Raw genomic sequence first — 14,094 nt, 5'->3', positions numbered from 1 at the left:
GATGTCATAATTATCTCTGTTTACATTTTTCATGTGCCCTGCAAATGGTTCAGATGCCAATGAAGGTGCCCCAACTCCAGCTGTGAGGGCTATTTCTGTGTCTGAAATTCTTCAGCCACAAATTTGGACTTCGAGGTTTCATTTGGTAGAAGAAATATTTCAGCAGACAACGCTGACAGAGGTTTAATATAATTTGGTTTATGATGACACAATTAGCGCCTAGAAAACCCAGGGAGATGCAACTCATGCAAAATACCCCACTTAGAAACAACTCTATTCTGCTTCCCTGTAGCATTGCTCTTTGCCAGCATCAACGACAGATGCCACTGGACTATGAAGAGGTCAGTTCAAGTCTGATTAGCTACCACCACAACTGAGGTCTCAGCGGTAGCTGGGGTCCCTAGAGCGTGCAGAGATACAGACAACAACCGAAAAAAAGAAACTCAGCTCCATACCTTCAAGTTTGTATAAAATAAAGTTTATTATATAGTGGCACTGTCATTCTCCTGTCCCGGTAAGCTCCATCATATCATACACTTGCTTTTAAAATGCGTGATACCAAAGCAGGAGCTGCTCATTGCAGGCAGCCTCAGACGCGTGCAGGAAAAGGATCTGTAAGTGAGCACCTTGCCAAAGCAAGCCAGATCCGTCATTTCTTCTGACGTCTCCTCTTCCAACATGCTGCAAATCTAACTGCCAGCGTGGCCGCTGGAGGAGCAAAGGGCTCCTACACTAGTACTGAGTGTTGGATTACGCTTCAGCTCTACGCACCCGCCACGGGTAGGGGCTGCCCCAGAGAAGCCCGCAGCCCCCAGCCCCGCCAGGATGCACATCCCCACCGCCTCCCCGGTACCCGAAGCCGTACTACCGCGGGCACAGGCAGGCTCCGTGCCACACGGAGCCTGGAGCCTGACGGAAATGCCATCAAACCTTCCCTTTCAAGAGGGTGTTTTCTGAAATGCCTCTCTCAGACAAGGAAAAGAGGAAAAAACGGATCACATAAGAAAACCCATGAAGGTCAAGGGCTCCAGAACGCGGCCAAGCCTCCCATCCTCCCTGCCCCTCAGGAGCGCGGGGATCCCACGACCGGCAAATGGCCACCTTCGCCCTCCAGCCCATCCTCTGGCCACCAAGGGACCGGACCTGAGGCGGCCCCGCCTCACTACCGAGCCGAAGGGAGACCCTGCCCCGGCCCCCAGGGAGGGCAGTACCTGCCAGCCCGCCTCCGCCCTCCTCGCCGTAGCCCCGCCGCCTCTGCAGCACGAAGTACTGGTTGGAGCGCTCCTGTACCCACAGCTTGAGGGCATTTTTCAGCAGCACCTCCTCAGGCTTCAGCCACATCGCCGCGGCCCCCTCACTCCCTGCTGCCGCCGCCCATACCCGCCGCGCCGCCCGGCCTCCCGCTTCCACGCACACAGCCCCGCTGCCAAGTGCCGGGCGGGGAACGGGGGAAAGCGGAGAGCGCGGGGGGAAGCGCAGCTGCCCCCGAGCATGCTGGGAGCTGTAGTCCCCACGGCCCGCTGGACGCACAGCGCCGCGACCTCAAAACTACGACTTCCGTCAGGCTCTGCGCGCCTGCCCGCCCCCTGGGCTGTGTTGCAGCCGCCTGCCTGCCCAAGACAGCGGGAGAGAGGGTGCGGGGACTCTGTTCACAGACCCCCGGAGCTCTCGCTGTCCCACACGCTGGAAGCAAGACTCTTCCTCCCGCTCCGTACACACGGCCACAGTCCCTGCCCTTGTCCGGGAGCTGTCCGGCCCCAACCTCGTTCTTATGAGGCAAGGCCGCAGGAGGTTCGGACGTGCCTGGCAGGCCTCCAACGTATCCCTAAACCGCCTTCACAAACCGGGTCGGATACATTTTTTGGCCTCTCTGACAAGAAGAGAAATCCCTTTTTGCATTTTGGCCAAATGTTATTCTTCTTTCAACCTAGGAGATGGGACAGACAGCACCAGAGACATTTGGCTTGTACGTTTATTTTCCTGTCAATACTAAGCCTTAGGCTACAGCAGGAGATCGAGGCACTGAAAAAGAGAACAAACCTACCACGCAAGGGTGAAAAGCATGACCACCACCTCCACGCTGGTTATAGTGCCCATGGATGGTGCCTGACCACTCACAGGGCCCACTGGGAGCAGAGGAGCAGCCCCACCAGCTGTAGAAGAAGATGTGATCAATGTTGCCTATTTACATTTCACTTTGTACAAAAACAAAGCTGTGGGATGACCTCAGGACTTGCTTTCTGTGAGTGCTGGTCAGCACAGTGTAACTCTCAGTTCCCCATGAAATGATCACTGTCATCCAGCTGCTCAATCTGCCTAATCTGCCCATTCGAGTCCCATTGTTGCTGTTTCTTCTCCAGTGACTCTACTAAGTCCCAAAGACCTCCAAGTCCCTCCCTGAGGCCTTACACTTGATGGCACTCTGCTTCCTAAATGGTGTCTTCTGATGCTAAAGAAAACCAGAAAACCTTACAGGAGTGGAAGTGCTACTGCATCCTCCACTCCCAGGTCAGTGGTGCTGGGAACTGCTGAGAGTTACCATCTTTTCCCACCTCCTTGCAAGATTCACTCATCCCACCACAATCTGTCACTTGGTACAAATGGAGCAAGTAGGACACTCATTTATGCAGTAACTTCTCTGCAGTTTGCTGTTCTTTCAGATCCTTCCCTGGGCACACACTAGCCTAACTGACCTTTCTAAGAGTTCCAAGACTAATGCTTTATTGATTATATATCATACAAACAATTCAGCATGTAGTTACTTAAACTCTGTCTACTTTAAGCTCTAAAAAAAACCCCAAAATTATGCACATCATGCACTAACTGTTGGTTGCAAACTTAGCACTTTTGCTTCATCCCATCTTCCCATTCATCCCTCTCAAGAGTCCTGAGTGTACTTCACTACCAAAAATACTTCTGCCAGCACTGGTCTGTTCGTGAGCAGAAGCGCAGCAAGAAGGGTTCACAGAAGGATGTCTGGCAATGTCTGCTCAATTCCAGCTGCATAAGGAACCACCTTTATTTAGAATAAACCTTTATTTAGAATAAACCAAACCAGGTTGGAAGAGACCTTCAAGATCATCGTGTCCAACCCATCAACCAATCCAACCCACCCAAACAGCTAACCCATGGCACCAAGCACCCCATCAAGCCTCCTCCTGAACACCTCCAATGACGGCGACTCCACCACCTCCTTGGGCAGCCCATTCCAAAGGGCAATCACTCTTTCTATATAGAACTTCTTCCTAACATCCAACCTGAACCTCCCCTGGCGCAGCCTGAGACTGTGTCCTCTTGTTCTAACCAAAAGCACCATGTGAAAGCAGAACCAAGTGTGCAATCACATTTCACTGACTGGAAGGCTCCAAAACTGGCTGAATTGCACTGGTATGAGACACTGTTTTTTTTCCTTCTTTTATATTTTAAATCACACAGTGCACCACAAGAGAAGCTGTAATATTAAGAGGTTTCACATTTGGGACTGAATATAGATTTAACTCATACTACTATTCTTTTTATCTGGTTTTATAACAGAAAGCAATAGATTTCTGGTGCTTTACCTTTAGTAGAAAGGAAAAATTAACCATCATTAGCCAGAATGTGGTGACTAACACAGACAAAACCTTAACAACTAGATAAACTTGAGGCAGGTTCTTCAATCCCTCCCAAAATGTTTGTCTCTCTGATGGAGTAACAGACATTAGTGGGTTCCTGGAGATTTACCAGATGAACTGACAGAGTAATTTCTGCATGGATGCTGCTTTTTCTAGGAGCATTCCCAGCAAGAGCATTTACCATTTAGTTTTCCCCAATTAGCCAAACCCTTGGATATGAAAAAACTATGAAGGCTCCAACACAGGTCTCCTAATTCCAGTGTTAATTGTAAAGAGAGATACCCATGGCATTTCCAACCCAGAGCTTGGTCGTTGGCATCTCACACAGTATCTGGGCATAATGTGTCTTCACCACACACACACACACGTTAGGACATACATTGCTTCTTATATAAAAGATTCCAACTTTAATTAGGCAAAAAAAAATCAACAGTAAAATGCTGCTGCTTGGGAACATCTGCTTTTTTTCCCCCCCTCTCCCTTGGTTCAAGGTCTCTAGTGTCTGTCTTTTTTGCAGTTCCCTCAGGCACGGGATTCTCAAATACTATTAAGATGCACAAAGCATCCCCTGGAGGAGTTTATTTATAGGCACTTAAATTCTTTCTTAATCAGTGCACAATCATCCTACAGTCTAATCAATGCATTCTGCAGCAACAGAGATCAATTGAGTGCTGCAGAAATTTTCTTCTGCTGTATTAAAGACCTGCTAGAAATGGTAGATGACTTCCCTCAAGTACCCATAGCCAAGATTATGTAAATAGATAAATAGCTTTAGAAATACATTTTGGCTTCACTCTGTATAACCAACAGTTAAACAACCGGCATAGACGGTTACAGCGTTGTTAGTTCACAGCGGGTGAACACTGCAATTTGATTTAAAGTTTCCCATAAACCCAAAATAAAACTGCCAAAGCCAACAGATTTTCTTTCACTTATTCCAAGATGCCAGGCATTACACCCCCTACAGGAGCAGAACTCTGTTGAGATATGCACAGGAAAAACATCCGTTGAAGCCTGAGCGAGAAGGCAGGGCTACCTTCTGAGCTGGAGTATGTGAAACACAGAATGAAATTACATTAAATCACCCAGCCAAGGTGGGGGAGTATATTTATTCTCTCCAACTGTTAGGTCATTTGACAAGTGCAGATCTTTCCAAGTGCTTTTATATGTTTGCAGCCCCCCAGCACAAGTCCTGCCTTTCTCTTCAGCAAGTATCTCAGCCATAACCACGTTTCTATAGGAACAACTGACCATTTTCCTCGGTATGAGATAGTGTTATTATTTTGGTTTGGGATTTGAAATAAAAGCCTGCTGCTCTAAAGTCTGGTCTACAGAAAAGCACAGTAATCCAGCGCTAGGTGACAAGGTTTCCTCTCGTGCGGGGGTAAAAAACTATCATCTTTCCCAGTCCCCCTTCAAGAGCATGCAAGCCTTTGAGTGAAATGTCTAGATCAGACCTTTCCTGGGGGCGAGGGAAATTACAACAGTGAGTAAACACTTGGAGATTATGCTGAAGCCTGGTTCTGCTCTCTCTTTGGGGACAGAATAATTGACATCTGTGTGTGACTCACCAGGAATATTAACTGAATCAAAAGGCACACTTTTAGCAAGTGTTATCACTGGTGGGCACAAAATTTCCAGCCTCTTACATGCAAACCTTAACGCTCACAGAGCAAGCCTCCAAACTCTTGCACAACAGCAGCAAGCTTGCACTGCCTTTCAGAACAGCCCTATCCCCAAGCACATTTCTGTTTGCCTCTTCCTTGGAGGAAAGAGTACCACAGTGCACATATGTGCATAACACAGAGCCATTCTAGCCCTACCATCACCAAAAAACAATCAAACAAAACAAACCACAAAAACAACCCCACTTGCTGCACAAGTGCTCTAAGCAGGGTCAGCTAAAGGCAGCTGCTATCCATGGCAGCCTGAAAAGACATAATGAGATTTCAAAGCTCCACTTTCACTACAGCAGGTAAAACTGCTGCAGTGTTCTCAGAGGGGGAAAACCAGTGCAGAGTTCAGTGAAATAAATTCTTTTTTTCCCCCCCAAAGTCAGACAGCAACAAACTCAACCTAAATATGACATGCATGACATTTGCACATTTAAAACAAAGCCCCTCACACAGCCAATATTTACGAATAAACCTGCACACACAAGACCATGCCAGACTTGCAGGTTAAGCTTCAAAACCAGAGAAGCACAACATTCTCCTGCATAGCAGTAGCTCAGATACTGTTCAGGTACAGACACTTCATTTATTCTTTTAGCAGACTTCACATTTGAGCCAAGAATTTTAAATTATTCCAGGAAGTTATCATAAATACTCCAAACAAGTCCACATCCTGACAAAACACACAGACAGCATCTGATGCTACAGCAGTGAGTTCACTAACATGAACTGCTGCATCCTAACATACTTCACTAGTGCCTTCCTTGAGAAAATGCTGTGCATCCACCTTACCCTTAGAAATAGCAGTAGAGGGGGGGAAAAGCAGGTTTATTGCTCTGAAATAAATAGAAAGGCTTGAACTCTATAAACAAAGGAACACAAATATGTTGACTGGGTTAAAAAGAAGAGCCAAAGCACCTTTCAACACATTGAATTGATCTCAACTGCTTCCTTTCTTGAAGGTCAAAACTCATTCCTATTAAACGCAGAAGACTGGCAGAGGATTTAAAGATTGTATCATTGTAAAGTACTACTACATTATAACTCACACACTACAAGAAGCATTTGAAATTAAAAGGAAATTGAGTGCTCAGGGGTTGTGCATTTACTGCTTGGCTGTTCCTTTCTCTGTTCTGTATATCAGACACAGAACAGAAAGGTGATCACAGCAAAGTACAGCTTTGGAGTACTCAGCTTTGCTATTAGAGTTCATAACCTACCACTGCTTCCTGAAATAGACTTGGAACCAAACTAAAAAGCATGAGATTAACTACAACCAAACTGGCCAGGGGAGTGGTATCACACAGACAAAAGGGCATTTCATTATTTTTTAAATGCTTTGTCTCATGAAGTAAACTTGAGTAAGGGAGAGTTGACTGAGCAACTTGGCAGAGAAAAGTGAGATGCAATCTATCTGAAGAGTTAACGTGAGACTGCCTTGTGCCAAACCTGCCTAGAACAGTTCAGAGCTCTCTCAAACATCTAACTGAGCACCCCCATAAACTGCTTGGTTTTTACTTTTCTAGAGTACAGCTATACTAGGCTGAAGCCTCTCAACACTCATTAATAGTAGCACCCAGTACATAATTAACATTCCTTATTTCAATTAGTTCAAGCAAGTACTGCTGGGGTTTTTTGGCTTCTCAAAACTGAATTCATTTGGGGGTTGTAAGATGGGGCAAATTCAGCATCTGTATCCACGTAAGAGGGCAATCAATATTTAATGTAAGTCAGGGTCATCAAAATATAGTTTTATTTACATTCTCATATTCAAATTCAATACAAATCAAGAAATATTTACAACATTTGAATTGTACTACTGCTAAAGAAAATGCATTGCTTTTCCCCTCCAGATTCAATAGTACTTTATTGCAGGCTTTAAGATAAAGTTATGCTAACATCAGAAATGAGCCATAGATAGAGATTAAAAAAAAAAAAAATAAAGTGCATCTGTAAGATGTCCTTAGTTACCTTTGCTGAGCAAGGCCCTCCACTTACTGAAACACCCAGTGTTCCTCCTTGACCCCAGTTCAACTCCCCACAGATGGCAGACAATTTCTCCAATCATGTTACATTTACAGGGCTCCAGCTCTCCCTGCAGCTTTAGCACACAAGCATGACAATGCATAGCAACAGTCCAGCGTTTTTTAGAGGCTGGATCACTTCCCAAAATACTCTTTCCAAACAACACAGCATACCTTTAGTTCAGCCTTCCTGAAGTCATCCCAGACTTTCACAAAGCCAGGATTCTGGCATATTGCTGGTGCTAGAGATGGTTACAACTCCAAAAGTCACGGGGGATCCTTCAGTCTGTCTCATATTAACAGGTCTGAAAAGTTCCTACAATTGTTCCCTTTTGCAGTATTGTGCAAGTCATATTTGGCCTGTCAGCTTGCAGCTCTCTTTTCCCTTTAGGAATGTGTGGTTGGCAGGTTAGAGTTGAGAGGTAGAGAATCAATCTGTTTACTAGAGAACCAAAGACACTGTGGGCAAAATCCAGTTTGACAGGCATTAGTTGATACTTTGTCCTATCAAATTAGTGCACTGAGATACTACATACAGTGTTGTTTTAAACTGAACTGTGTCTGTTAAATAAGTATTAGACCAATTTGCTTACAATGAAAATCCACTTGAATTAAAGCAATAAACAACAAAAAAAACACCAGTCAAAACAATTCCCAGTAGAGACAGCTATGACATAAAAGAATCTTCTTCCTATATTAATGACTGAAACACTGAACAGAAGCTCTGCTGAAAATAGAACTTTTGGTTTAGTGTTATAATCTGATGTTTTGCTTTATATATAAGACAACTTTATCTGAAGAGTCCTTAAACTAAATTCCACATGGGAGATGCAGTTTTAAGGACTGCAAACCATACAATTATGATTTGAACAAGTCCATTTGACCTCAACATTGCCAAGGCAATACTTTTAATGCTACAGTCTTGCAATGTTTGGTATACATGTGAGGACAGTAGGCAGCTCCTTGCAGAAGGCTTACACCACGTTGCTCAGCACATTCTTAGGTTTTGACATCATGAACTTGTGTTTCATCTGCCTCAAAACTTGGGTTGTCAACATGTGGAAGGACATTCACAGTGGAGGGCTGGGATTCATTGTTTACAAGATGCATGTTGTCATCTGTCCAGAAGAAGTCAAGAAAAGACAAATTAAGAAGCATCATAGGCAAGCTACTACCCTAAAGCAAACCACACAGTTTATTTGTAAGAGCCCACTGCAGCAGTCTTTTCCCAGCATTTTTCTTGCTAAGTGGGAAATCCAAGGCCATGCTCCAATGACTACTCTTCTGCTGCCCCTCATTAGTTTCCGAGCCCATTTTGGACACTACCTGTCATTTATAGAGGTATCTGCTTGTCTGTGGAGCTTTCTTCTCACCTGGCTTGTGTGCTCAGGTGTCAGAAGACCACATAAGGCTACAAAATCCAACTCTATTAGAGAGTGGCAATTCTCATGTGACTGCAGGGCTGCTGAAGACAGGCATCAGGAACAACTTCTAGAGACTTGGTTCAGGATGAACTATGGATGTAGCCTAACTCAGAGACTAAGGTCTTCTCCCTACAGACTAATCTTGTTAGGCTGATGTTGGTGTGTGTGTCCTCACCACCCAAACCAAGAACATTTGAGGCCCTGTTCCATATAAGTAATCCAGCATCACTTTGGTTGCTTGCAGGGGTGCAATTTCAACTTTTGATGTTTAACTTTCAGGAAGTGTCCCTTGCTTTACTAAGGTGCCTGAACAGGGCACTCCCATACAAGCATGGAGCAACATATCCCACAGGAGGCTCACAGCAAATTGCATGCTTTCCTATCAGCTAATCATCCTGCAGGAAGTAGAATCATACAATAAAGTCCAACTGTCAACCTAACACCACCATGGCCATTAAACCATGTCCTGAAGTACCATGTCCACATGTTTCTTGAACACCTCCAGGAACAGTGACTCCACCACCTCCCTGGGCAGCCTGTTCCAACACCTGACCACTCTTCCAGTAGAGAAATTTTTCCTAATATCCAATCTAAACCTCCCATGACACAATTTTATGCCATTTCCTCTTATTCTGTCACTTGATACTTGGGAGAAGAGACAAACACCCATGTCCACTAAATTGCTTATTACAACACATTGATCACTACAACCTCCTTTTGGGTAGCTGCAGAGAGCAGTAAGGTTTCCCCTCAGCCTCCTTTTTTTCCAGACTAAACAACCCCAAGTTTCCTCAGATGCTCCTCAAGAGAATTGTTCTCCATGTCCTTCAATAGCTTTGCTGCCCTGATGCAATCTAGTAACATCCAGAGCATCCTTATGCCTCTGAACTTCCCACACACACACTCTTAACTCCTCTCTCCAAGACATTTCTATTTGATTACCTAGAACCCTTCCATTTTTAAAATCAACAGCAATACTGAGCATGTGTTAGCAAAGTTGAACACTGAAAACATTTTTCAGATAATTTGCTCTTCTTTAAAGGCAAATCCCCCCTAATTCATAATACAAGCAACAAAGTACAATGCAATCTAGCAAAACAGGTGAAACAGTAGACGTACTTTCTGCTGGTGCATGTTCCTCCAGAACAGATTCATCTGCTCCTTGTACAGAAGCATATCCAGATGATGCTGTTTCACTATGATTATCCTCTTCATTAACTGCCGAGACATTTGATGTCCCACTCGATACTGTGGCTTGCACAGACTCTGCTCCTTCTTCTACATCCACCTTTGTGAAAAAAAGAAAATGGTTAAAACTCTGTAGGGAGCTGCATCTTCCCAGGAGATCCACGCCTGCAAGACCATATGAATAATCCAGCATCACTTCGGTTGCTTACAGGGATGCAATTTCAACTTCTCATGTTCAGCTTAATGCTCTGCTGAGGTGCTTGAAGGGGACACTCCCATACACATGGAGCAACGTGTCCTACAGGAGGCTCGCCGTAGCCCCGCCGCCTATGCAACACCCTCCAGCACCCACAGATTGCGGGCATTTTTCAGCAGCACCTCCTCAGGCTTCAGCCACATCGCCGCCCACCCGGCCTCCAGCACCCACGGGCCGGGCGGGGAACGGGGGAAAGCGGGGGGAGCGCTGCTGCCCCCGAGCATGCTGGGAGCTGTAGTCCCCACGGCCCACTGCACACAGCGCTGCGACCTCAAGACTACGATTCCCGTCAGGCCCTGCGCGGCCGCCCGCGCCCTGGGCTGTGTTGCTGCCGTCTGCCTGCCTGGCCGCTGAGGGCAGCAGAAGGGAGGGCGGCAGTACTTTGTTTACCGTCCTCTCAGAGCTCGCACTGTTCGAGGAGTTAACACTCCTTCCGTCCCACACGCTAGAAGCAAGACTCTTCCTCCCGCTCCGCACACATGGCCACGGCCCCTGCCCTTGTCCGGGAGCTGTCCGGCCCCAACCTCGCTCTTACGAGGCAACATCACTTTTTCAATTTTGGCCGAATTGGGACGGACATCATGAGAGGCATTTGGCTTTTACGTTTGTCTTCCTGTCAATACTAAGCCTTAGGCTACAGCAGGTGACCTGGGTACTGAAAATAGAGGATAAGCCTGCCTCACAAGGAAGGGAGCCATGACCATCACCTCCACCGGCTACAGCACCCCAGTCATAGTGCCCATGGATGTTGCCTGGCCACTCACAGGCCCCACCGGGAGCAGCTCCACCAGCTGCAGGAGCAGATGTGATCAATGTTGCTTATTTACATTTCACATGATAAAAAGCCAATCATCTGTTATATCCACATGACTCCAGCTCTCCCTGCAGCTTTAGCACACAGGCAAGGCAATGCACAGGAACAGCCCAGTGTTTTTCAGGGGCTGGATCACTTCCCAAAAGACAGATTATTAGTTCCAAACAACATAGCCTAAGTTTTCTTCTTTAAGTTCAGTCTTTCTGAAGTCATCCCAGACTTTCACAAAACCAGGACTCCGGCACATTGCTCTAGAGATGGTTGTAACTCCACAATCACAAGGGATCTTTCAGCCTGTCTCATATTTATCGGTTTGAAAAGTTCCTACAGTTGTTCCCCTTGCAGTACCGTGCAAGTCAGATTTGGCCTGCCAGCTTGCAGCTCTCTTTTCCCTTTAGGAATGTGTGGTTGGCAGGTTGCAAGGACTGTCATCTAATGAACATCTACGCAGAAAAAAGTTGAAAATTGAAGAAAACTTCTGGTAACTTCCAGCATCATAGGTGAAAAGCAGCTACTGCCTAATTGAGTGGGAAGTTTGGGTGCAGCTTTTGCATTCTTCACCCCGCTCTTCCTTTTTACTGCCCGCTACCAGGAAAAATTCTTCCTTCCACTTAGTGCAGATCTTTCCCCAGGAAAGCTCTGGCATGAGTTACAGCTAGTCCAGGCAGTACCAGGCACTGGCAACAGCATCTTCCGCTGGCACTTGCCACAACAGTCAGTTACAGAACACATCGGAAATTCCTTATGTATATTAGGAAGTCATGTGGCTCCAGGAAAACCACACATGCTAACACACTCACTTTTCAAGGACTCTGGGTACTTAATAACTGAATAGAGGCTGCTTTCAGGGACAGTAGGAGTTGTCAAATTCCGCGTGAAGCTCTGAGAAACTCCTATAGCTGCAAGCACAGGAGTTATGAGCAATTCTTCAGGCATGCATTACTATCAACTTTGGTTAACATTCTGCCCCATGATACCAACTCAAACCAGGTCAGCTGCAGGCTTCACTAAACAGGACGTGGCAATTTCTACAGCATCTCACCACTAACATGGCAGTGCCTGCGCTGAGTGCTCAATGTGATTACAACACCAGGGTAATACTGATAATGGTATCTACCACAACTGAAGAGTACTGACTTACCTCAACACCCAAAACTTTGAGTATGTCACATTTGCACATGGGGCATGTCCTGTGTTCCAGAAGCCAGGGGTCAATACAGTTCTTGTGGAAGAGATGGCTGGTGAGAAAAAAATAAATTAATAATAATAAAAAGTCCCCAACAAGTCAGATTTCACACCAAGCAAACTGTTTCTCTGGCAGCTATGAAGGCTCATTTAAAAACACTGGGAATTTATTCATTCTGGAACTGATTACCTTATTTTGCCACAAGTTCAGTTGAAATCTAGAGACAGTTGACCTCTCAACCTGTAGCTGGTTTATGCTCATTAGTTGCTATAATTCAGCATTATCACCAAAAAAAGAGAGACAACAAAAACAAACAAAACCCCTCATAACACCATGCACAATATGTTCCCAGCTGGAAATTTAACTAATATAAATACTGACATCTCAGCCTTAGCTTTAAGGTTAACTTCTGTCATGCAGATGGCTAAATAATACTGGTTTCTGTTAAAACCATATAGAAAAATCATCTCAGAGTTATGTCATCAAGATAAAACTGTACCCCCACACATTTACTTTGCCTGTGCAGTCACTGCATATTCCAAGTGGATGTTTGGCAGGCTGTGTATTCTAAGTAACTACATTCCAGCCATTACAGATGCAAATGTGTTCTTCTATGAAGACAGTTCCACAATGAGGCTGAATTAGGCCACAGATTTAGGAAAGTTACTTGAAATCCCGTAATCTGCCTGTTCCTGCAGCCTGAATAGAAGTAGCAGGGCAGACATACACTGCTCACTATTAATCAGAACTCTGAGACAAGTGCAGAGATCACCACATCCTGCGCTCAATATGATACCAGCATTCTGCAGTTCAGACCACATAACCAGCACCTCCTTCCACCTGCACCAATATGAATACAACTTCAAGTCCCTTGATGCATGACTATTTGAAGTGCTTGGGACTTCATACTGGTCTTGGGTACTCTTACTATAAATGCCTTCTGTTTGACTATCTGGACAAGAATGACTTCTGCAAATACACACACCCCAGATACTTAGAATCCACCGATGTGACTCACAGGAACATTTGATTGCTTGTTTCCTTCATGGATAAGGTTAAATGTTTTCAGTATGGAGGCAATCAACAGCAAGTACATTCTTGCAGTAAATACCAGTTTATAACTCATGAGAGAATTTAGTATGGCTGATGCTGGCAGAGAGCACCACTAATGAAGATTATCAAGTAAATTCAGCCATCTTCAGAGATACATTTGGGCCAAATAGGAATGAAATCTCTCAAACATATGTAGAAGCACTCCAAGAACAAGGCATTAACATACTAAATGTGCATAAAGAATACATTCAAAAGAAGTTAGTCTCTTCTTAGGTCATGCATTATTTGCAACTACACATCAATGTTAGCAGAGTTTATAGGGAAATAATGAGAACTTGGATCTCCTATCCAAATGCTTCCATACTCATGGGCACCTATTTCATTACTAAACAGCACTATCCACAAGCAGAAACCTGACAAGACAACCGAATAATCAATGCATGCAGCTGAAAGTTTGTTGGTAACACCTTAACAAGCCAACTTTGTGAAATCAAAACAGATTGGGAGCAGAGATAGCTTCTGCAAAACTGTCCCCCTGTTACAACCTGTAACCCCAGCCCAGGCTTTATAGTGTTTGCCAAGACTCTGCGCTCAGCATGACAGCAGATACAGATTGTTTTCAATTCTCCAGAACTTGATTTTTCCTACATCAAAAGTTTTTTCCGAGTGCTTTTCAGAAACCCTCTCCACAGGTCACAAAACCTCTTCCCATACAAAATTCATGCAGTTGACATTGCAGCCCTCTGGTTTTAGAAGTTTTGCCAGCAGTCCCATTCAGCAGGCACAGGGGGAAGTCCCACAGCACAGGTTTCCTTAAGCCCTGAAAGGGCTTCATTGCTTCATTAGGAGCAATCAAATAAAG

General features: G+C 45.1%; 2 protein-coding genes across 4 annotated transcripts in view; both read right to left on the bottom strand.

Annotated features, from left to right (window-relative positions):
• Positions 1-1,441, bottom strand: part of TBC1D8B (TBC1 domain family member 8B) — a 35,051-nt gene extending 33,610 nt beyond the window's left edge. Inside the window, exon 1 of one of the 2 annotated variants that reach the window (XM_068152175.1) lies at positions 1,212-1,441. In XM_068152175.1, the coding sequence (XP_068008276.1) occupies positions 1,212-1,341 (130 nt within the window). In that variant the 5' untranslated portion in view covers positions 1,342-1,441. The remainder of the gene's footprint in view (positions 1-1,211) is intronic. The other variant, XM_068152174.1, reaches the window with a different exon arrangement.
• A 5,576-nt stretch (positions 1,442-7,017) lies between these two features.
• Positions 7,018-14,094, bottom strand: part of RNF128 (ring finger protein 128) — a 44,103-nt gene continuing 37,026 nt past the window's right edge. For both annotated transcript variants that reach the window (XM_068152173.1, XM_068152172.1), the window contains exons 5-7: positions 12,135-12,231; positions 9,855-10,023; positions 7,018-8,429 (exon numbers count right to left, since the gene is read on the bottom strand). In XM_068152173.1, coding sequence (XP_068008274.1) covers positions 8,311-8,429; positions 9,855-10,023; positions 12,135-12,231 — 385 coding nt within the window. In that variant the 3' untranslated portion in view covers positions 7,018-8,310. The remainder of the gene's footprint in view (positions 8,430-9,854; positions 10,024-12,134; positions 12,232-14,094) is intronic.

Source organism: Melanerpes formicivorus, unplaced genomic scaffold, assembly GCF_026170545.1.
Source record: "Melanerpes formicivorus ecotype bairdi unplaced genomic scaffold, bMelFor1.0.p_v2 SCAF_22, whole genome shotgun sequence".
NCBI lineage: Eukaryota > Metazoa > Chordata > Aves > Piciformes > Picidae > Melanerpes > Melanerpes formicivorus.
The sequence above is the reverse complement of the archived record's forward strand: the minus strand, read 5'-3'. Positions and strand labels throughout refer to the sequence as shown.